The sequence below is a fragment of the Mesoplodon mirus genome (assembly GCF_964341445.2).
Source record: "Mesoplodon mirus genome assembly, chromosome: 3".
NCBI classification, from domain to species: Eukaryota; Metazoa; Chordata; class Mammalia; order Artiodactyla; family Ziphiidae; genus Mesoplodon; species Mesoplodon mirus.
The window spans coordinates 168,216,257-168,238,172 of record NC_138978.1 but is presented as its reverse complement, the minus strand read 5'-3'; the positions used below and the strand labels follow the sequence as shown (position 1 = coordinate 168,238,172).

The following is a 21,916-nucleotide window of genomic DNA, read 5'->3' as shown; positions in this document are numbered from 1 at the left end:
GCTTCTCATTGCGGTGGCTTCTCTTATTGCTGAGCACGGGCTCTAGGGTGCACAGGCTCAGTAGTTGTGGTGCACGGGCTTAGTTGCTCTGCGGCATGTGGGATCTTCCTGGACCAGGGATCAAACCTGTGTCCCCTGCATCGGCAGGCGGACTCTCAACCACCGCACCACCAGGGAAGCCCAGAAAAGAACATTTTTAACCATATAAAGGACATCTATGAAAATCCTACAGCTAACAGCATATTTAATGGTGAAATATACTTTCCCACTAAGATCAAGTGCAAGATAAGACTGTACATTCTCACTACCTCTACCTGCCATTGAATTGGCAATTCTAGCCATGGCAATTTGGCAAGAAAAAGAACTAAAAGGCATCCAGATTGAAATTAAGAAGTAAAACTGTCTTTTTTTCAATGGCATGAATCTTATATATAGAAAATCTGAAGGAGTTCACTGAAAAAGCTACTAGAATAAACAAGTTCAGCAAGATCATAGGATACAAGAGCAATATACAAAATCAATTATATTTCTATACACTAGCAACAAACAATCCAAAAATGAAATTAAGGAAACAATTCCATTCTCAATAGCATAAAAAACAATTTAGTAATAAATTTAACAAAAGAAAGTACAAAACTTGGACACTGAAAACAATAAAACATTGTTGAAGAAAAGTTGAAAGATTTAAATAAATGGAAAGATATCATGCATTCATAGATTGGAAGACTAATATCATTATGAGGGCAATGCTCTCCAAACTGATCTACAGATTCAAGGCAATTACTATCAAAATCCCAGCTTTTTTACAAAGATTGACCAACTGATCCTAAAATTCTTATGAAAATGCAAAAAACCAAGAAGAGTCAAAACAATCTTGAAAAGAGGACAAAGCTGAAAGACTCGCCTTCCTGATTTCAAAACACAGTACAAAGCTACAGTAATCAATACAGTGTGGTACTGGTATAAGGACTGACATTTAGATCAGTGAAATAGAATTGGGTCCAGAAATACACCCAAACATCTATGGCCACTGATTTTTAAGAAAGGTAACAGACAATTCAATGGGAAAAAGATAGCCTTTTCAGTAACTGATGCTGGAACAAATGAATATCTGTATGCAAAATGATGAATCTGAACGCTTACCTCACACCATACATAAAAATTAACTCAAAATGGATTACAGATCTAAATTTAAGAGTTAAAATTATAAAATGTTTAGAAGAAAACATAGGAGTAAATCTTTGGGACCTTGAACTAAGCAATGATTTCTTAGATACAACACCCAAAGTACAAGAAACAAAAGGAAAAATTTGACAGGTTGGGCTTCATCAAAATTAAAATTTGCATTTCAAAAATAAATGAGTTCATTCTGATATTTCCAATTCAAAGTTAATATTACAGAGTTTCTACTTAACTTACTTGATTTTATAATTGTATATTTTTTCTCTTACAATGTTAGAAATCTTGGTTTCTAACATTGTTATAATTACATATATTTTATCCTGTTATGAAAAGTGGTAAAATAACAATACCAATATTATTAAAAATAAGATAACTCAATGCAATTTAAGATTCCTTTGCTGCTCTTCTTTTCCTAGGATATAGCCCACTGATGATATACAGTCAAATTACAAGGATTTAGAGATACTAAAAACGATTCTTTGTGTGATTATGGTCTGAACATAATATAGTTAGGTTCATTTGTTTTCAATTTTTAAGGATTGCTTTTCTTTCTTTTTGATCTAATTTTGTTTCATAATTACATAAAACACTTATATGGTTCCAAACTATAAACAAGGAACATTCAGATGAGTCCTTTCATTTCTGTCCCCTCTATGCAGTTGGTTCCCATCATTCCATTAGCAATCACTTTTACTAGTTTTTGGTTTTTCCTTCCAACGTTTTTGTAGGGAAATATACACACATACTCATATTCCACCCCCATTCCTTCCATAAAAGATAGTATACTATACACTCTATCCTCATCTTGCTCTTTCACATAACAATATATCCTAGAGAACTCCATGGCAATATTAGCTATCTTCCTCAAACCCTTTTATAATTACACAGTAGTAGTTCACTGTGCAGCCTATACCATAATTTATTCAACCAATCCCTCTCTGATGAGCATTTGGATTGTTTTTAGTCTTGCTATTACAAATACTGTTGGAATAAATAGACTCGTTCCTGCTTCATTTTATATTTTTGCTAGTGAATTTTGGGGACAGAATCCCAGAAATGGGATTACTAATCAAAGGGTAAATCACACATAATTTTGTTAGATATTGCTAACTTCTCCATGAGGTTGTACCATTTCTAACAACATTTTACCTGTTTTCCCTTTTCCACTCTTGTCCACCTACAACTCATTCTCCATCATATCTTATAAAATCCCGTAAGATACAAATCGGATCATATAACTCTTCTGCATAAAACTTCAGTGGTTCCCCATTGCATTTAGAATAAAATCCAGTCTCTTCATAGTACCTGTAAAAACTTAGATGATGTGGATCCTTCCTCTCTGTATCAGTTAGCATTAGGTTTGACTATGAGCAAGAGAACCAAAGTAACAATAGCTTAAACAAGATAGAAGTTTACATCTCTGATACTTAAGTCTGGAGGAAGAACATCTCGGTTGGCACAAGAGTTCAGCTTCAAGAAGTCCTCAGGGCACAAACTCCTTCCAGGCCATGCTCTGCTGTCCATAGGACCTGACCCTTATCCCAGTGACCTAAAAGAGCAGCTAGAGTACCAGTCATTTTATGTGTTCCAAACAGCAAAATTGGAAGAAGAATAAGGGCAAGGGGTACAGGCCTACTGTTTATTAACAAGATTCCTAGAAGCTCTACATGACACTTGCATTTTTATGCCATGGGTCAGAACTTAGTCAAATGACTGTACTTACCTATGAGAAATGCTAGAAAATGTCATCTTTATTATGGGCAACCACACGCCCAGCCAAAAATTAGGAGACTTAACACGATGGAAGAAGTCTCTCCTGCACAGTCTTTTATAAAATTTTAATTTTATTTATTTAATTACTATTATTTTGGCCACATGGCATGTGGGATCTTAGTTCCCTCACCAGGGATCGAACCCACGACCCTGCAGTGGAAGCACAGAGTCTCAGCCACTGGACCGCAAGGGAAGTCCCTGCACAATCTCTTTAGTTTCGTCTCATACTACTCCACTCTTACCATGCTCCAGCCACACAGACTTCCTTTCCTCTTCAAATAAGCCAAGCTCTTACCTATCTCAAGGCCTTTGCTCTTGCAGTTTCACCTGCCTAGCACATGCTTCCTCAGATCTTCAAACAGCTGGTTCCCTCTCATCATTCAGGACTCAGCTCAAATGTCACTTCCTCAAAGAGACCTTCTTTGACAACTGTATATAAAGTAAGCACTATCCTAGTCACCCTTTTTCATACTGCACTGCCTTATTTATAGCATTTATCTCCATCTGAAATTATTTATCTTTTGCCTTCCTCTACTAGAATATAATTTCCACAAGACAGGGATCTTTTTTATCTTCACTACTATATCTCTTTTTATGCAATGCAATTCTGAGTAGACAGTGGGAACTTAATTTTAGTTGAATGAATGAATGTCTGATTCCAAAGCCCATGCTTTATTCACTACTTCTGCTGTGCCTAGTATATGTGAAATAATACCCCATTCCAGAAGTTAGTCCTTGTTTTTGAATCACAGCCTATTATGGTTATTTTCTTTCAAAGAGATTTTAAAAAACATTGTTTCTAAAGTAAAACAAAATCTTCCTCTGCTCGGTAAGTAAAAAGAAGAGTTTTAGATATAACATCTTGTGCACATCTAAGTTGTGCAATTTTTTAGTTTTCATCTGCAAAATATAAGAGTTGGTTAAAATTAATTCACTTAATCTACAGGTATTTAGCAAGCACTGTGCTAAAACAAACTTAGGGACATGAAAATTACATAATATAATCCCTGCCCTCAAAAGAGATTCACAGCTGCCTTTCAACTCTATGATTTGTATGACTCCATATAGTTGTTGTGTAACATTTGTGCTAGAGAAAAAGCCTATGACTTCCCATTCCTGAGATATTTATTAAAGATCTGTCACCAAGACACTGATAAACACAAGGCTTCCTTTTAAAAGCGAATATTTAATTCAACACTGCAATAAGAATTAAACAACATTAAAAACAGAAGCATATTAGTGGCTTAAAAAATGTATAGTAACTTTAGTTTCGTTTGGGGAGGATTTTGATTGCTGGTTCTCTACAGCAAAATGATGCTAGGAAAATGTCTAAAGAACATAGAAGTTTTCTCTGAATACAAGTCTAAAATGCTTAAAATTAGGGATTAAAGGTTTTAAAGATGCAAATCAGAAATATTCAATATTAGAGGTATGTCATTTGAATCCTAAAAATTTTGACATAATAAAACATTATATATATTTTAGAAAGATGGCCAACAAATTAATAACTCGTCATATTCTAGAGACTGGAATCCCAGATGACCAGGACTATATTACACGAGCACCTGGCTGTGGTTCATCCACTACCACCTTCTTTGTTCTTCTAGATCCTTCTTGGCTTTCATCTGGGTAACTCCAAGGCACTGTGAGGAAAACAGATGCACAGATGCCCATTTCTCCTGCAGTCCCCCTCAGCATAGCAATTAGGCAGATAGTCAATGAGAAAAAGGTATATAATCCATAACTTATAGTCCCCACAAGGCCTCACTCAATTTGAAAAACTGCCAGTTCTGTCAAATATGCCAACACTCCAATAAGGTATTTATGACACAAAATCTGGAAAAAAAAAAGATATTTAAAATTAAAATATAATTACTTATATAGCAAAGCAGTTTTATATTTGATAAATATTCCAGGCTTATTTTAAATTCCATATCTACAAGCTAAGCTATGAATATAAACCCAAACCATTGCTGTTCTAAGTCAAATAGACTTTACTTAATAAAGATGACTGACTTTAATAAATTTACAGCTATTAGTCAATGGTGCTTAGATGGAATTAGACTAGGGTTCTTATTTATCCTGGCTTCCATGGATAAGCTAACTATCTGCCTAAAGAGAAGGGGGAAGAAGGAGTATCTATGAACCCCTTAGACTTATATGCAAATTGAATGTCTACATCTTCTAGAAAGAGTTCCATAGCTTCCTTCTTCTCAAAGGGATATATGATGCCAAAGTGTCTTGTAGAAACTAAGCAGAGGCAGAAACCTGGTTAATACATTAATTTCAAACTTTTGAGAGGCAGTACAGTGTTGCAGTTAAAAGCATAAGCTTTTGAGTCAGATGACTGGGTTTAAATTCCAACTCCACTTACTAGCTGTGTGATCTTGAAGGAGCCTACTTATCCTCTGTGCCACAATTTCCTCTTTACAACCTATGCAAATAGGTTGTTGTGAAAACTAAATGGGACAATACGTGTAAATGCTTAATAATGCTTGGCACAGTTAGTGCTTGATAAATGTTAGCTTCATCGTGGCATTATTTGAACCTAGGAGCTACAGTTACTGTCTTAGATCCTTACGAGAGGCCCTTAGGATAGACCAGATAAAACAGGGCCACCCTTATATTCATAGATGGTTAAGAACAATTATATAAAATAGTTTTAAAATGTAGTTTATTAATAGAACGTGAGAATATGGAAATAACATTTTAAAGTATAAGGACTTCATGAAATTGAATTCTGAGGTGCTAAAATGTAAATTTATTTCTTTATAATGTCAAAGTAAGATGGAATAGTATATAATATTTCAAATTTATTACTGTGAACCATAGTAAGAAATAAATTTAACATCATGACCCAGTACAAGCAAATGTATATCCTTACTATATGTTATATATTCTCATTTTTACATTTTCCACTCTATTTTTCTTTTGTTTTTTAAAGCTGGTTTCTTCCCATCAAATTACTTCCTAACCTACTGCTGCATTGTGACCTCCAGTCTGAAAAGCTTTAAAATAGTGCTTATAAGATAGAGTATGAACTTCTTGGAACCTAAGAGATTAAGTGTTTAAATCTTGACTCTTCCTCTTACTAAGCTATCTTGCATGTGTCACTTAAACCTATCTTGGCTTCAGCTTCCTTGTTTTAAAAATAAAATAAATGTAGATAGAAACACCTAACTATAGCGTTGCTCTAAAGATTAGAGTTAAAGTATGTTAAACTCCTAGCACAGTGACAAGACCAATATTCACGAGTGTTTATTGTGGCTGTATATTAATATATTTTAAAAATACTAATATAATACACTTAAATATATTTAGGTGCCTACTCTCAGTTTATTTCTTTTTTTTCTTTCTCAGTTTATTTCTGATACTTTCTCTAATAAGGCCTTCATAGACACTAAAACAATGTCTCTATTATTTCTTTCCCAGTAGGGATAGAAAAGCCTAAAATATAAAGATGATATTTTAGTTCTGTGTTTCTACTATAATTTTCTTATCTAACACACAAAATCCTCTGTTACTCTGATAATTACTTCAAAGTTGACAAGAAAATTCTGAAAATTTCAAAGTTACTACAGAATAAGTCATATTATTACCAAAGTCTATGGGCACACAGTGTATAGTATCCTTCCACTATAAAGCTGCATATAGAAGGCTTAAGACTTTTTAGTAAACCATTTATAAAGCATAAAATAAAATCTCTCTACTGTCGTCAATTGGCAGACATCCCAAAGTGTTTCTTCAATGTGGGAAATACAATTGCCATACATTTTGAAAACTATGCAACAATAAGGGAAAATTACTTAACTAGATTTGCTCAAACTAACCTTTATTTTTCCATCAGTATGTGCTGAAGCTACAGATGTTGAAACACGAACCAATCTTGTGGCTGATAAATGAATTTTGAAATGCCTATGGAAATGTGAATACAAGCAGTCCATGAATAAGTCAACTTCCTCCTGGGTAACTTCCCCAGGTGTTTTGTGAACACTGTCCCACAAAGCTTTTGCATCTTCTGGATGTATGGCATAAGAAATATCCAGACTTTGAGGGCTACAGGGTACAGACCAAAGAAATTCAGTAGTAGCCATATAATGGTCCATTTTGCATGCAGTCCACATAGCAGCCATCCAGGAAAGGTTAAACGCATTGATTGCTAAGGGACGGAAATAACAGTCAAAAGTTTTCTGAAACCAGGTTCCAATTATGGCTGTATTAGTCTCTGCACCATTTGCAAGGAATAAAGGTAGACAGGTGAAATCTTCTGAAACAGTCTCCAGAAGACTGTCTCCAAATATACAGCAGAACCAACCAGTCCACAACACTTTACCTTCTCTGTGCTCAGATGGCAACTGAGATTTTGACAGAATCTATGAAGAAAAATCAAACAGGTTCATTAAATTCAAAAGTACATCTACTCCTAAAGTGCATCTTCTCAGCATTAATTAGTACATTTAAAAAGAAGAAGATATGTAGTATTACCTGCCAAAAACCACAGAGGGAATAGTCTCCCTGATCATTATTAGGGTGTATCAAGTTAACTGACCTTTCTCCTAATACTCTTTATTAGGACAGACATGGTATATGGCAAGATCTTGGTGCAACCAAAATCCAAAAAGGGGTGCTAATATGGTATAACCAGGTACAGTACCCTGAAAAAAAAAGTCTCAAAATCTCAACTTTAACTTTGTCTTCCAATGCAGGGGGTACAGGTTCGATCCTTGGTCAGGGAGCTAAGATCCCACATGCCTCCTGGCCAAAAAAACCCAAAACATAAAACAAATTCAATAAAGACTTTAAAAAAATGGAAAACAAAAATCTCAACTTTAGAAGGGGACTTCCCTGGTGGCGCAGTGGTTAAGAATCTGCCTGCCAATGCAGGGAACACGGGTTCGAGCACTGATCCGGGAAGATCCCACACGCTATAGAGCAACTAAGCCCATGCGCCAAAACTACTGAGCCTGCGCTCTAGAGCCCGCGAGCCACAACTACTGAAGCCAGCGCGCCTAGAGCCAGAGCTCTGCAACAAGAGAAGCCACTGCAATGCGAAGCCTCTGCACCGCAACGAAGGGTAGACTCCACTCACTGCAACTAGAGAAAGCCCACGCGCAGCAACAAAGACCCAACGCAGCCAAAAATAAATAAATAATTTTTTTAAAAAACCTTTAGAAGGGACTATAAAAGGTCACCGAATCCAATGTGCTTGAATTATTCCACTGAGGAAGACGTCACTATTTCCTAAGGGAGCTCTGTCTATCCACTTAAAATGTTCTTTCATATGTTAGGCCCTATAGTTCCCAACCACTGGTCCTACTTTCTTCCTTACGTGCATGTAGATGAAATCTAATCTAATCTCTCTTCTACAGAAAAAGCCCTTCAAATATTTGATGACCCTTATCATATATACTGCTATGGTCAACATCTCCAGTTTCTTCAACCATTCCTTCTATGACATATATTCAAGTGCTCACACTATCTGGACACTCTTCTCTGAAATTCTTTGGCAAAGAAGTCATTCATAAGTGAACATAATTACTTCAAAAAGGTCTGATTTCAGGACTGTCACCACCTTTAACCTAGATTATACTCCTACTAATATAATCTTTTTTTTTTTTTTTTTTTTTTTTTGCGGTATGTGGGCCTCTCACTGTTGTGGCCTCTCCCGTTGCGGAGCACAGGATCCGGACGCACAGGCCCAGCGGCCATGGCTCACAGGCCCAGCCGCTCCGCGGCATGTGGGATCTTCCCAGACCGGGGCACGAACCCGTTTCCCCTGCATCGGCAGGCGGACTCTCAACCACTGCGCCACCAGGGAAGCCCCTACTAATATAATCTTAATAGTAGTTTTCTGGTTTTTAGTTGACAGCTTTACATAAATTAGCCCTACATACTCATTTTTGCTATTAATAGGTAAATCCCCCCCAACTTACATTGAGGCAGTAAACTTATTCCTATTAAAATTTTAATCTCTTTCAATTTGGCCCACTGTGTCAATCCATTCAGATCTTTTAGAATCTTGATTATATTTTCCAGCAGATTGACTAACCCCTCAAACTTTAAATTTGTAAATTATATAACAAACATACCTTCCAGGTGTTAATAGAAGTTTTAATTAAAGTTTGACCAGGACAAGGTGAAGATCACAGCCCTATATTATATCCCTTTAGAGATGATCATTTGAACAATTATTTTTGCCATTTTTCTCCTTGTTCAAGAAGTTATGAGACTTTCAAATACCTTAAAACCAGACGTATTATGTCTATCACGTTTTTATAACCTATAAGTCCTGTAACCCTGGCAAGAAATGAGATTTAATTAGAAAACTATTAGGACACTATACTAGGAATTCAAGAGATTATTTCTATTCCTCACAAGAATATTTGCTTGCCTGATGACATGCAAACCATGTAACTTCTTTGGGCATCAACTGCTTCAACTTGACAGAGACTGCTAATTATCTACCCAGTATCTATTTTTCCTTCCACAGTAAAACAGTGCTTTCACTTGAGGTTGCAAAGTACCCACTAAAAATTTTTTTCTAGTCTCCCTTCCATCTGGGATATAAAGAGAAGTATCTGTTGGGTGTCAGCAAGTCTCGTTACAGGTTTACTCAGTGGCAGGCATCCTGTCTGACTTTCCTATCTTCCTCCTACTACTTGCCTTGAATTTACATATAGTATTTAGAGCTCCAGGAGCCAATTTAGATTATAGTGTGACTATAGGAGGGAAGCCATGCACCAAGGATGATAGAGAGGACAGAAGGAGCTTAGATTATTAATAATTTCATGAAGCATTTACCAGCCTGGAAAAGCTTACCTCTGGACACTTTTTGGGAAGACAAGTAAACCTCTATTGTCTTTAAGTCACTGTTATTTAGACTTTCTGTTATATGCAGCTGAACCTAATCCCAGTAATCCTGAGATCCTTGCCAATACTATGATCTATACCAGGGGTCAGCAAACCTTTTCTGCAGAGGGCCACATAGTAAATATTTTAGGCTTTGCAAGCCATGTGGTCTCTGTAGCAACTACACCTCTGCTGTTGTAATACAAAAACAGCCATAGACGATATGTAAACAAATGAAAGGGGCTCTATTCCAATAAAACGTTATTTACAAAGCCAAGCAGCAGGCCATAGTTTGTTAACCCCTGATCTATACAAATAAACAAAATTTCAACTGTTTCAGAATTTAATTTATCAATGACTAAAATGAATTAATTTAGCAGAAACAGAAGGAGCAGGCATAAATAATAAATCTGGTTTCTTAATAAATCAAAGGACAGTCATATTACTTTTTTTTTTTATAAAGGACTGTTATTATTTCCAGTTTTTATTTTTATTTTTTTTTAATTTTTTTAAACCCACATTTGTTTATTTATTTATTTTTGGCTATGTTGGTTCTTCACTTCTATGCGAGGGCTTTCTCTAGTTGTGGCAAGCGGGGGGTCACTCTTCATCGCGGTGCGCGGGCCTCTCACTATCGAGGCCTCTTTTGTTGCTGGAGCACAGGCTCCAGATGCGCAGGCTCAGTAGCTGTGGCTCACGGGCCCAGTTGTTCCACGGCATGTGGGATCTTCCCAGACCAGGGCTCGAACCCGTGTCCCCTGCATTAGCAGGCAGATTCTCAACCACTGCGCCACCAGGGAAGCCCAGTCATATTACTTTTATATACTACATATAGGAAGGAATGAAAAATGTTACATTTCTGAGAGTAACTTGGTATGATATATCACAATATGTAACAATGTTACTTTTTTGCTAAAATTCTACTTCTAGGATTTTACTCCCACTAAAAACCATAGAATTATACAGATAAATTTACAAAAACGTAAAATTTACATTTACATTTAGTTACTCAAAATGACATGAGTAACTATCTACAGCACTGATTATTAGTAAAAAAAAAAAGCCATAATGCAGAAGTATGGGCAATATGATCACAATTTTAATAGATACAGACAGCCAAACAGATATATCTAGGTTCATGATGGAGTCTGTAATTTTCTTATAATGTCTTTGTCTAGTTTTGGTATTAGGGTAATACCAGGCTCATAGGATGAATTAGGAAGTATTCCCTCTGCTTCTATCTCTGAAAGAAATTGTAGAGAACTGGTATAATTTCTTCCCTAAACGTTTGGTGGAATTCACTAGTGAACCCATCTGGACCTGTTGCTTTCTGTTTTGGAAGGTTATTAATTATTGATTCAATTTCTCTAATAGGACTAGGCCTATTCAGATGGTCTACTGACAGATGTATACCAAAAGGTTAAACTGTGGTTTTTAACTTTCTTTGGTTTTTTGGGGGTTTTTTTTACCTTTAAAATATTTATTTATTGGAAAGGTAGTAGTCTCATATAGTACAAAATTCAAATAGAAATGTACACTTTGAAAAGTTAGTCTACCAGCTGCCTCTGTCTACCCGCCTCCCCCAACTCAGTTCTTGCCCCCAGAGCCCAGTTACCAGTGTTTCGTGTATCTTTCTGGAGATGCTCAATGCATATGCACAATGCATAGCTTTTGTTTTTAAGAAAATGTACAACAAAATCTTCTGTTACATGCAGAGTTTAAGTGTTTTTGCAAATACATGTATTATTTTTTCTTCTTTTATGGCCCCTGGCTAACATGTCTTGTGCAGGAAAGCCATTCATATTCCAAGATTGAAAACAATTTTCTTATATTTACTTCTAATACTTTTCTATTTTGGTTTTAAATTGACATCCTTAAACCAACTGGGTTTTTATATTTGAACAGAGTCTGATATAGGTGGGGATCTAATTTTATTTTCTTTGAAGCAAGGCTATTGAATTGCTTCAATACCATTTAATCCAGCCTTTCCAATGGATCCAAATCATTTAATATCCAGGTCCCAAATCTCCAGCATCAGTAACAACCACCGAGGATAGTTTCATCCCACAAGTCCCACTCCTGGGTGCTATATTTGCCAGGATGCTTCTTCTCTCTACTGGACCTCCTTCCCTCCTTCATGGTGTCCCAATCATGGGTGCTCTTCTTTCTGTACTTGGACTTCTCTGTGCTTCCTGGCGCCACTTTGGCCTTCCTCCTGTTCTCTTTGTGGGAATCTTCATCCTCTTCATCCCTGTGGTGCTTCCTCTTCCACGATACCTGCTCCTCATCGCCATGTCCTCCTCCTCCCTGGACCTTCCCGTCCAGCCTCCGTCCTGACCTCCTGCCTGATGGACACTGGTGTGATCCTCTGAGAAGCAGCTGGTCTCTTCTCTGTGTTGTGCTGTGTGGGGGCCGGTGGCCATTCCTTGCACAGGTGGGCTTGGAAACCACCAGTTACTGAAGAAATGGTCGTGGTTTTTCTAACAGTGATTTACAGATTCCAGTCTTTGCCGGAAGTGATGAATATTGGACAGTGTGGGTTAAGTGGCTTTCCACTGTTTTCGGCCTTTTGTAGGAACTGGGGGACTTGTGGGGCCTCCTGAAGGGGAATCTCTGCTCCAGCATTGGAGGTCTGGGTGCAGTGTGGTCCTTTTCTCTGTACACAGAGTCTTCTGTCCCCTTTCTAAAGCAAACCTCTGGTTGTAAGCCTCTGGCTCTTTGCTTTCTAATATAATCCTGAAGTTCATGTTGGAAAGAGTCATAAGTCGTAGAATTTTCCATTATATTGACTATGGATGAAACTCTGGAGTCATCACCATGCTCTAGTTTACTGAGAGAAATTTCCACAAACAGATGGAGCCTCACTTCCTCAAGCCTACAAGTCTTTGGGGTTGTGTAAGTAGAAGATCTGTGGGCCCACAAAGAGCAGAGGTTCGCCTGCCAAGAACCTCAAAAGGAAAGAAGGAAGGAAGGAAGAAAGGAAGGAAGGAAGGAAGAAAGGAAGGAAGGGAGGAAAGAAGGAAGGAGCCCTAGCTAGGGGTAGGTTTTACTCAGCTCCAGGAGAAGAATCCCAACTTGTTTGCAGCTCAAACTTCTCCCTTTCTTTGTACTTTTATGTATTTTCTAAGTTTTCTAAAATAAACATAATTATATTGTAAAAGGAAAAAAACTTTTTTTTAAGTTGGTCATATCTAATTACTATAATTTGGTCAAACAAGACATAAAATAGGTTATAAATCATAAGCTTAAGAATTTTAAAAACAGAAAGAAAATATCACAATTTCTAAACCAAGACAATGCATATTCTTTTCTCCTAGGAAGCAAGTACTGCTTATATGATATACCTGGACAAGAAATGCTTCAGGGTCTCTCTGTGTTCCTTTCATTCCCAGGAGAGTAGAGAAAATCACTTTGATGTTGAAGTCGTCTCCCACTTCCACAGCAAGTCCTTTTTGCTTTTCAGCAGCAATAAATGCATTCAGAAGTTTAGAATACTCTTTGAAATTAGTATAGGAGAATTTATATAAGGGAGTTAAACTATATAAAGTCCATTGTTTATGCAGAAGGAATGCAAACTTTTGAGGATCAACATCTTCCTAAAAAAAATCAAGACAAAGGAAGTTTAAGAATTAGGAAACATGAGTAACTAAGAACTTAATCACAGTATCTTAAGTATTTAAAACAAAGCCATTACTGGGTACCTGATCTTTGCATCTGCTGTACTTTCCCTTTGGAATGTCCTTCCCAGGATGTTCACATGGCATGTTCTTTTCCTTCATTCAGGTCTCTGCCCAAATGTCACTCAAGAGGCCACCCTATCTAAAGTAGCACCTGTACCCATTCCAGCTTTGTCACTCTATATCTCCTTAACATGCTTTATTTTTTTCACAGCACTTACTACTATCTGACATTAGGTACTTGTCTGATTTTTACCGTCTTTGCTACTAGAGTATGAGTTTGATGAGAACAGGAATTTTGCCTATTTTATTCACTACTATATCTCTAGCACCTAGAACAATGTCATCTAGAACAGCTGTTTAGTAAATATTTATTGGATGAACAGTTAAATACTTTTAGAAACTTCAAATTATAGAGTTTAAAAATAGTCACCACTGTATTCCTGGAGCATCTAATTTGATTGGTTTTAATTAAGTAATTTTAAAAATTGTTTGGCAGTAAATTCACTCCATCACTCTAATTCAGTAGATTAAATAAAAAGATACATGGGAGTATTTTGGCCAGGCTCTATTAGAATCACAGGGACCACTAAAAACAAAACACTTCATTTGTATTGGCACTATGGCAGTACTGAGGGTCTTCACATACACCCCCACATAAGCTCCTAGTTTTATCCTGAATTGAACTTTTCTATAGAATCCATACTTCCACAGTCCCAAATATCTTTCGGAACTTTCACCACAGTTGTCCACTTGACAAAAATATTTGTTCTGACTAGAGTACTCAAGGAAAAGTTGTAAACTTTTTTTATTACTATCAAAAGATTTGGGGGAAAAAAAGGGGGGGTCCAATGTTTAGGACTTGGCGCTTTCACTGCCAGTGCCCGGGTTCAGTCCCTGGTTGGGAACTAAGATCCCTTAGGATGTGTGGTGCGGCCAAAAACAAAAAAGATCTGGCAAAATTATTTGTATCATAGAGAAAAGGAAACACTAAACTGGACATTCTAGTCTTTTTTTTTTTTTACTGTTGCAATGTTTGTTTTTTTATTTTTCCAGTCTTTAATTTATATAAATCTCTGTTTTCTGGTTAAGAACCATAACTTTCATTACCAGGACTAGTAATTTTTCTTTTTTTTTTAAATTTATTTATTTTATTTACATTTTATTTTCAGCTGTGTTGGGTCTTTGTTGCTGCACGCGGGCTTTCTCTAGTTGGGGCAAGTGGGGGCTACTCTTCGTTGTGGTGCGCGGGCTTCCCAATGCGGTGGCTTCTCTTGTTGCCGAGCGTGGGCTCTAGGCGAATGGGCTTCAGTAGTTGTGGCTCGCAGGCTCTAGAGCGCAGGCTCCGTAGTTGTGGCGCACGGGCTTAGTTGCTCCGTGGCATGTGGGATCTTCCCGGACCAGGGCTCGAACCCGTGTCCCCTGCACTGGCAGGCGGATTCTTAACCACTGCACCACCAGGGAAGCCCTATAATTTTTCTTTAAAGAAGTTTTCACAAAAAAGCAAAAATTTTCTCATATGCCAAAAGATACTAGACCCACAACACAGATAAGAAAAAGTTAAAAGGAAGGTGTGGGTGACTTATCAGCCAGGTTCCTTGCTAAGTGACTCAAAAGCATCCATCAAGCTTGTATTGACGGCACTTCCCTGGTGGTGCAGTGGTTAAGAATCCACCTGCCAATGCAGGGGACACGGGTTCAAGCCCTGGTCTGGGAAGATCCCACATGCCGCGGAGCAACTAATCCCATGCACCACAACTACTGAGCCTGCGCTCTAGAGCCCTCGAGCCACAACTACTGAAGCCCGAGTGCCTAGAGCCCTGGAGCCACAACTACTGAAGCCCACGTGCCTAGAGTCCGTGCTTGGCAACAAGGAAGAGTAGTCCCCGCTCTCTGCAACTAGAGAAAGCCCTCACACAACAACGAAGACCCAACGCTGCCATAAATAAATAATTAAATAAATTTATAAAACAACAAAAAAACTTGTATTGACTAGGGCTTTATTTCAGAGTTCAGTAAAATTACAAATTACTAATGTTATACACAGGGTTTTTTTATGAATGATCAAAACAAAGCATGTTGCCACCAGACAAATCTGGAACAATATAAAACGAAAATAATTTAGTAAGTAATTAGAAAAATTTTAAAAACAGGAATTCATGAATCTGTACTGATAAATAGATAAATAAATGGAATAGAAATAAGAAGGGCCTAAAATAGCATGCCAAAGGCTGGTTGGTAAATATGGAGCAAATAGAGGTGGAAAATTATTATTTTTCAACCATCACCATAAAGATGGGATTAGGCAAAAAATATCAATGGATGAAGGATGTTAAGTGTGAGGCAAAATTTTGATGAGGCACAGGATATTTGTATTATCTTAAAGTGTCTTCCCACAGACTGCTTATTAGTTGCAGGGGGGAATAAAGCAGTAATTATTGGGCAACATGTCGACAAGATGATCAAAATTAACATCACCTATGTGCTACCAGATGTTATTTCCCAAAAGGATACAACAAGACCTATACAGTATTCCAGCCAGCAATACATAATTTCAATCTAATCTTGAGAAAACATCAGACAAATACAAAATGAGGAATATTCTATTTAAAAAGGGAAGAGGAGGAAACATATTCTTCAAAAATGTCAATGTTAAAAAAGACAAAGAAATATTGTGGAAACGTCCCAAATTAAAGGAGGTTAAGGACGGAACTAGAGGATGTCATACTAAATGAAGTCAGACAGAGAAAGAGAAATACAATATCCCTTATAGGCGGAATCTAAAAAGAAATGATACAAATGAACTTATTTACAAAACAGAAACAGACTCACAGACTTAAGAGAAGGAACTTATGGTTACCAGGGGGGAAGGGATAGTTAGGGAGTTTGGGATCAACATGTACACACTGCTATATTTAAAATGGATAACCAACAAGGACCTACTGTATAGCACAGGGAACTCTGCTCAATGTTATGTGGCAGCCTGAATGGGAGGGGAGTTTGGGGGAGAATGGATACATGTATATGTATGGCTGAGTCCCTTTGCTGTGCACCTGAAACAATCACAACATTGTTAATCGGCTATACTCCAATATAAAATAAAAAGTTTTTTAAAAAATCAACCAAAAAAATAAAAACTTTGTCACCATTGGAGAATGCTAGGAAACCAACCCCTAGCAGTATTTTGAAAGCTAGTAAATAAAGAGAAAGAATTTTTTTAAAAAAGAGGTTAAAAAACATATGGTACTGATAGTGTGAATAATGTTATAGCTGTTTCTCATTTAGTTTATTACCACAGGGAGTAAGAATATACTAAAAATACTATAAATAGTAACAACAATTGAAATGTTTCATTCACAGACATTCTCAATTATTAGTAACACAAAGGAACACAAAGAGCATACCTGCAGTTGTGAACACTGGGGAATTTTCCTTCGAGGTGGAGTCGGGATAAATGAAGTCTGCTTCCTGACTGATTCTAATCGTTTTTGCAGAGGGGTGGCACCTATAAAGTAATCTTTAAGCCTCGAGGATGCACACTGTCTAGGAGTCGATTCTGGTGCATCGTAAGAATCCATGGTCTACATAAAAAGAAATAAAACCAGAATTCTAAACACTAAAAAGTTAATTCATGCTCATAGTTTCACTGATTCATCTACTATAGAGGAATTCTTTCTCTCTCCCTCCTACTCCCTGCCCCATTTTGACCTTTTAATCAAATCCTGTATTTCTCATTGGCTATAGGCTATTTTTATGAACATCTTACAGATAGCTCAAACACAGTTATGTTCAAAACTAAATTCAACTCCTTCTGTCCTCTTTCCAAAAGCTAGCTGGTCCATTTTGAAATTCCTGTCAATTTTCTAAGTTAATTTAAATTTATTTAAGTAGTCTCCCACTTTCATTTTTTAACACACAATCATTAAGCACATTCTTTTGAATTTTTCCTTCCTCAGTCTCTCCATCCATTCCCAAAGCTACTTCCTTAGCCAGGTCTTATTACCACAACTAAATGTTCCATATCTGAGGGTAATCCATTTTTCAGAAATGGTACTTTATTATTAGTCACCTGTGCAAAAAACTTTACAGTGATGAGATAAATTCTACTCTTCTGCTGGGTATTCACAACTCATAAATCAGCTTGTCCTTATCCTACTTCTCCTAGACATAAACACATTCTTGTCTTCATGTGTTTGCTTACTGTATTCCCTACCTCAAGTGTTCTTTTTCCATTCCACCTCCACTGAAACCATGTGTGAATTTGATCCCCTTTCAAATAGCAGGGTTTTGTTAACCTTTTCCCCCCAGAATACCTATGTTACACACTTCTGTCTGTGTCTGTATCAGTGGCTCATTCTGGGAAGCAGTGTGTGTGTGTGTGTGTGTGTGTGTGTGTGTGTGTGTGTACAGAATGAGATCCTCAGGGGTAAATATTCTGAAGAAGCCCAAAAGCCCTCTAAATGAGTCTAACAAAATCCCTCGAGAATATTCTACAAAATCTTTGGAGATTAATAATACACCAGCCCACACAGCTCTCTTCAATTACCTAGTCTCTACCACTCACTGTGGCCCGAATTCATCTACTTGTACTATTTTTTTGGTGTGCATTTCTTCTCTTCCCAGCAAGACTAAACTACTTTGACTGAAATCATGCTCTTTGTATTTCTCTTGTATAATTACCCTAGTATAATGCTGAATGCTGTTTAATTGTTAAGCACGTATTGGTTTAATTGAACAGAAGTATCTCATGGAACTCCAAAATTGAAAGGAATTATGATTTAAAAGTTATAAAAATTACTCCCAAGTAGTGGCACAGTTACCCTTTCAAAATTTTTTTCACAAATGAAGAGCTTTATTTATCATTATCTTTAAATTTCATCATGTCAAAGTATGACACACTCTATATCTTGCACAAAACTCCATAAGTTAAATATATAGTTCTCAAAATTCAGATAATGCCCAGAGAAAGATCATATACCATACAACTTAAATAGCAGCTACTCCTGTCATACAGAGTGAAGTAAGTCAGAAAGAGAAAGACAAATACCGTATGCTAACACATATATACGGAATTAAAAAAAAAATGTCATGAAGAACCTAGGGGTAAAACGGGAATAAAGACACAGACCTACTAGAGAATGGACTTGAGGATATGGGGAGGGAGAAGGGTAAGCTGTGACAAAGTGAAAGAGCGGCATGGACATATATACACTACCAAACGTAAGGTAGATAGCTAGCGGGAAGCAGCCGCAGAGCACAGGGAGATTAGCTCGGTGCTTTGCGACCGCCTGGAGGGGTGGGATAGGGAGGGTGGGAGGGAGACGCAAAAGGGAGGGGATATGGGAACATATGTATAACTGATTAAATTTGTTATAAAGCAAAAAATAAAAAATAATAAAAAAAGCAGTCTGGCTTTAAATGCGTACAGAATTGCCTATTCAAAATGGAATTTTAATCAGTCCCATCTACATTGAATGTTTCTTTCAAATCTGTTAGTTGGAATAACTGCTAACATTTATTGAGTATTCATCATGTGCCAGGTAACTTTCTAAGCTCTTTAACAGATATTGTCTCATTTAATCCTCAAACAACTGTATGAGGTGGGTTATTATATTCCCAGTTGACAGATAGGAAGATAAAGAAATTAAATAACTTGCCAAACTCATACAGCTAAAAATCCCAGAGCCAGAATTTGAACCAAGACAGTCTAACACCAGAGTGGGTGCTCTTACCTCCTTCTTGCACACTGCCTTTCAATAGGGATCAATTTCAAGGCAAAATAAGCCCTACTAAGTTTGACTCCTTAAAAGAGAAATTCCATGAATTCCAAAAGGATTTTAAAGTCTATCTAGGTGAGAGAAAGACTACTAGCTCTGAAAGGACTGGTACTGAGAAAACATTTCCCTTGAGTAATTTAATACTGCAGTAATGTGAAATAGCCCAATCCATGCATTAAAGATTAGAAAATGGTTTATACCTATTTTACTTTCTCACTCCACACTCAATGACGTGCAATTTTGCCCTGCCAGATAATTAAGAGGTTAAAAATATAGCTTGACTTAATATTTTACTGCCCCAATATTCTTCCTTCCAACTGTAAGGAAAGAGGTCCTCTTACTTCCTTTCTAAAGCCAATCCATCAACCAATATTCTAGATCTCCATGTCCCTTCACATTTCCCTTGGGCACCATCTCCCATGTTTATTTCAAACCTCTATCATCTCTAATCTCTACTTCACAGGATACTTTTCTTCCACTGCCAAGCATATTCTTGTATTCCTAACACTAAAAATTTTTTGTTTAAATCCTATTCGTCCCATTCGTTTTGAGACCAATTTCCTGGAAATATGGTATACAACTATTGCCTCCACTTACTAATAAATATTTTTTTGGAAATCTTCAGCAACCTCTCTTATGAATCCATCACTATAAAGACACGGCACTTTTGAAGATTACCAATAATATTTTTGTGAAAACCATGGCCAAATACTTGGTTCATCAAGTTTGCTCATCCTTACTCCTCTAAACTTTCTGTTACCTTGTTTTTTTCACTCAATCATTTCTCCTCCTTGTTTCTTCTGGTTCCTTCTGATTCATTTGCTGATTCTTATCCTTCCTCCAGTCCCAACAGTGCGTGTCTCCCCAGACTCTGAAATCACTCATTCTCCATATAACATTCATTCTACACATGACTCCTAAATCTCTATTTTCAGACCTTTGCACCTGCATTTCCAATTTCCTGTAAAACATTAAACTTTTTTGTCCTCAAACTCACTAAGTTCAAAGCTAAACATTATTTCACAACCAATCTTTCCTTTCCAACTACCCTGTTTCTCAGTAATAGTTCCACTCTTCCTTCTCATTTTCCTCCCTGCCCCTTAAAATACTCCTTAGTCATCTTTTACTCTTCCCTCAACTTCACGTTTACATCCGAATCAGCATCAAATTCTGACATATTTCTTAAAAGCATACATACTAGCCCTCCCAGATTTGGCCTTCACTTGCATTCTTAATTACAGCCACTTATCTTATTCCCAGTCTTAACCCCTTTCCCCAATCCATGACTAGTTTCTCCATAGACACCACTTTTATCTTGTCATTACCTTGCTTGAGATCCCATAACAATTCCCACACATCTTCTAAATAAATGAAGCCAAAACTTCTCTGCCTGGGTTTCAAGGCACCTGATCATATTGTCTGATCCTATCCAGGTTCATTTTCTACTACTTCAGTTCTTACCCCAAGATCCATGGACAAAGGGTCTTTCCAACATCTAAAAGCCCTCTAAGGTTGGATGCAGAATGGTGTATGCGTGTGTATTTGGTGGGAGAAGGAGGTGAAGAAAGGTCCAGGAGATGATTCTTTAAACGGTTAAGAGCCACTGCCCTACACCCAAACGTGCACCCCTTCCCCTAGGCTGCTCATCACCCTCCTGCTCTTCATGCCTGTCATGTTTGCCTCTGCTCCCGGACTTTTTTATTCAACCTATTGCCAATTAAGACTACTTCTCTACACCCATTTGTCTGACCAAATCCAATCTATCCTTCAAGTTTCATCTCCTCAGGAGAAGCTTCCAAGTATCCACAGAGCTAGCTCTCCGGCCAATTCCTCTTGCACTTGCAGTTCAGAACACACAATTACAACTCAGTTGTTTTTCTTGTGCTAAGTCCGTGAAGGAAGGGACCCTGACTTAAATCACTTTTGTACATCGTCACCTAACGCCAATGCTAAGCAGGTCGTGTGAAACACATCTGAACCCCCAAGTATTGTAAAGATAACGACCACACAACAGGGCAAAACACAAAGTTTACTGCCACGCCCGGACCAATAACAAAGCATCTTACCAATAAAATGCCGTGATGACGCTGTCAACCATTCCCTTCACGAATCATTCTTCAAGTCTGGATCCAAAACTACGTCGAAACTGAAATCCCCTGAAGTAAAACAGCCGCCAAAATGACAGCGAAGAGTAAGTCCGGAGGAACCCCTGGCGCTCCCAAATTCCCTCTCGCTCCACCACAGGTGGGTTCACGACGGACGCAAACGGGCCCAGTAAGGAGACCTCCGCTCCCGCAGGCGCCAGCCGAGCCCGACACTTCACGCCGTGAGGGACATTTCCGCTTACTCGGCCAGCCAGCTCCGCGACCCTCGCTCCTGCAGAGTCTGCTTCAGCCCACGGAGGGAAAGGGCAAGGGACAGTGTGTCCCAACTCGCCCCTCTCCACCTGAGCCCTCAGGGGCGAACGCCAGCTCCAAAATCCCGCCGTTGAGAAGCAGCAACTACGCGTTCAGCCGCCTCCTCAGTTTAAAATCGTTTCCCGACTCGCTCTGCGGCAGGACGCTGGACGCCTCCATGGCGCCGATTCCAAGTCAGTGAAGCAACTGTGGTTGCCATTTTAACTGAGGGCACGGGAGCGCTCTAACCATTATCGTCTAC

The 21,916-nt window shown here is 37.9% G+C and overlaps 1 protein-coding gene across 2 annotated transcripts; it reads right to left on the bottom strand.

Annotated features, from left to right (window-relative positions):
- Positions 1-4,130: 4,130 nt before the first annotated feature.
- Positions 4,131-21,776, bottom strand: CENPL (centromere protein L). 2 transcript variants are annotated; one of them, XM_082613253.1, is made up of 5 exons: positions 21,325-21,776; positions 16,886-17,062; positions 13,149-13,400; positions 6,786-7,328; positions 4,132-4,791 (listed from the first exon to the last, which is right to left on the bottom strand). In XM_082613253.1, exons 2-5 carry the CDS (start codon positions 17,057-17,059, stop codon positions 4,720-4,722), a joined length of 1,041 nt encoding a protein of 346 aa, XP_082469379.1. In that variant the 5' UTR covers positions 17,060-17,062; positions 21,325-21,776; the 3' UTR covers positions 4,132-4,719. The 2 variants fall into 2 exon arrangements, with proteins under 2 accessions (XP_082469380.1, XP_082469379.1); XM_082613254.1 differs by lacking the exon at positions 21,325-21,776 and having other exon boundaries at positions 4,131-4,791.
- Positions 21,777-21,916: the final 140 nt, after the last annotated feature.

Excerpts from the sequence above, each read along its gene's own strand:
- CENPL (XM_082613253.1), bottom strand. The coding sequence starts at position 17,059 with ATGGATTCTTACGATGCACCAGAATCGACTCCTAGACAGTGTGCATCC. Across the intron at positions 7,329-13,148 it reads CTGAAGCATTTCTTGTCCAG|ATTCTGTCAAAATCTCAGTT; the intron begins GTATATCATATA and ends TTTTCTTCATAG. Across the intron at positions 4,792-6,785 it reads ATACTGATGGAAAAATAAAG|ATTTTGTGTCATAAATACCT; the intron begins GTTAGTTTGAGC and ends TTTTTTTTCCAG.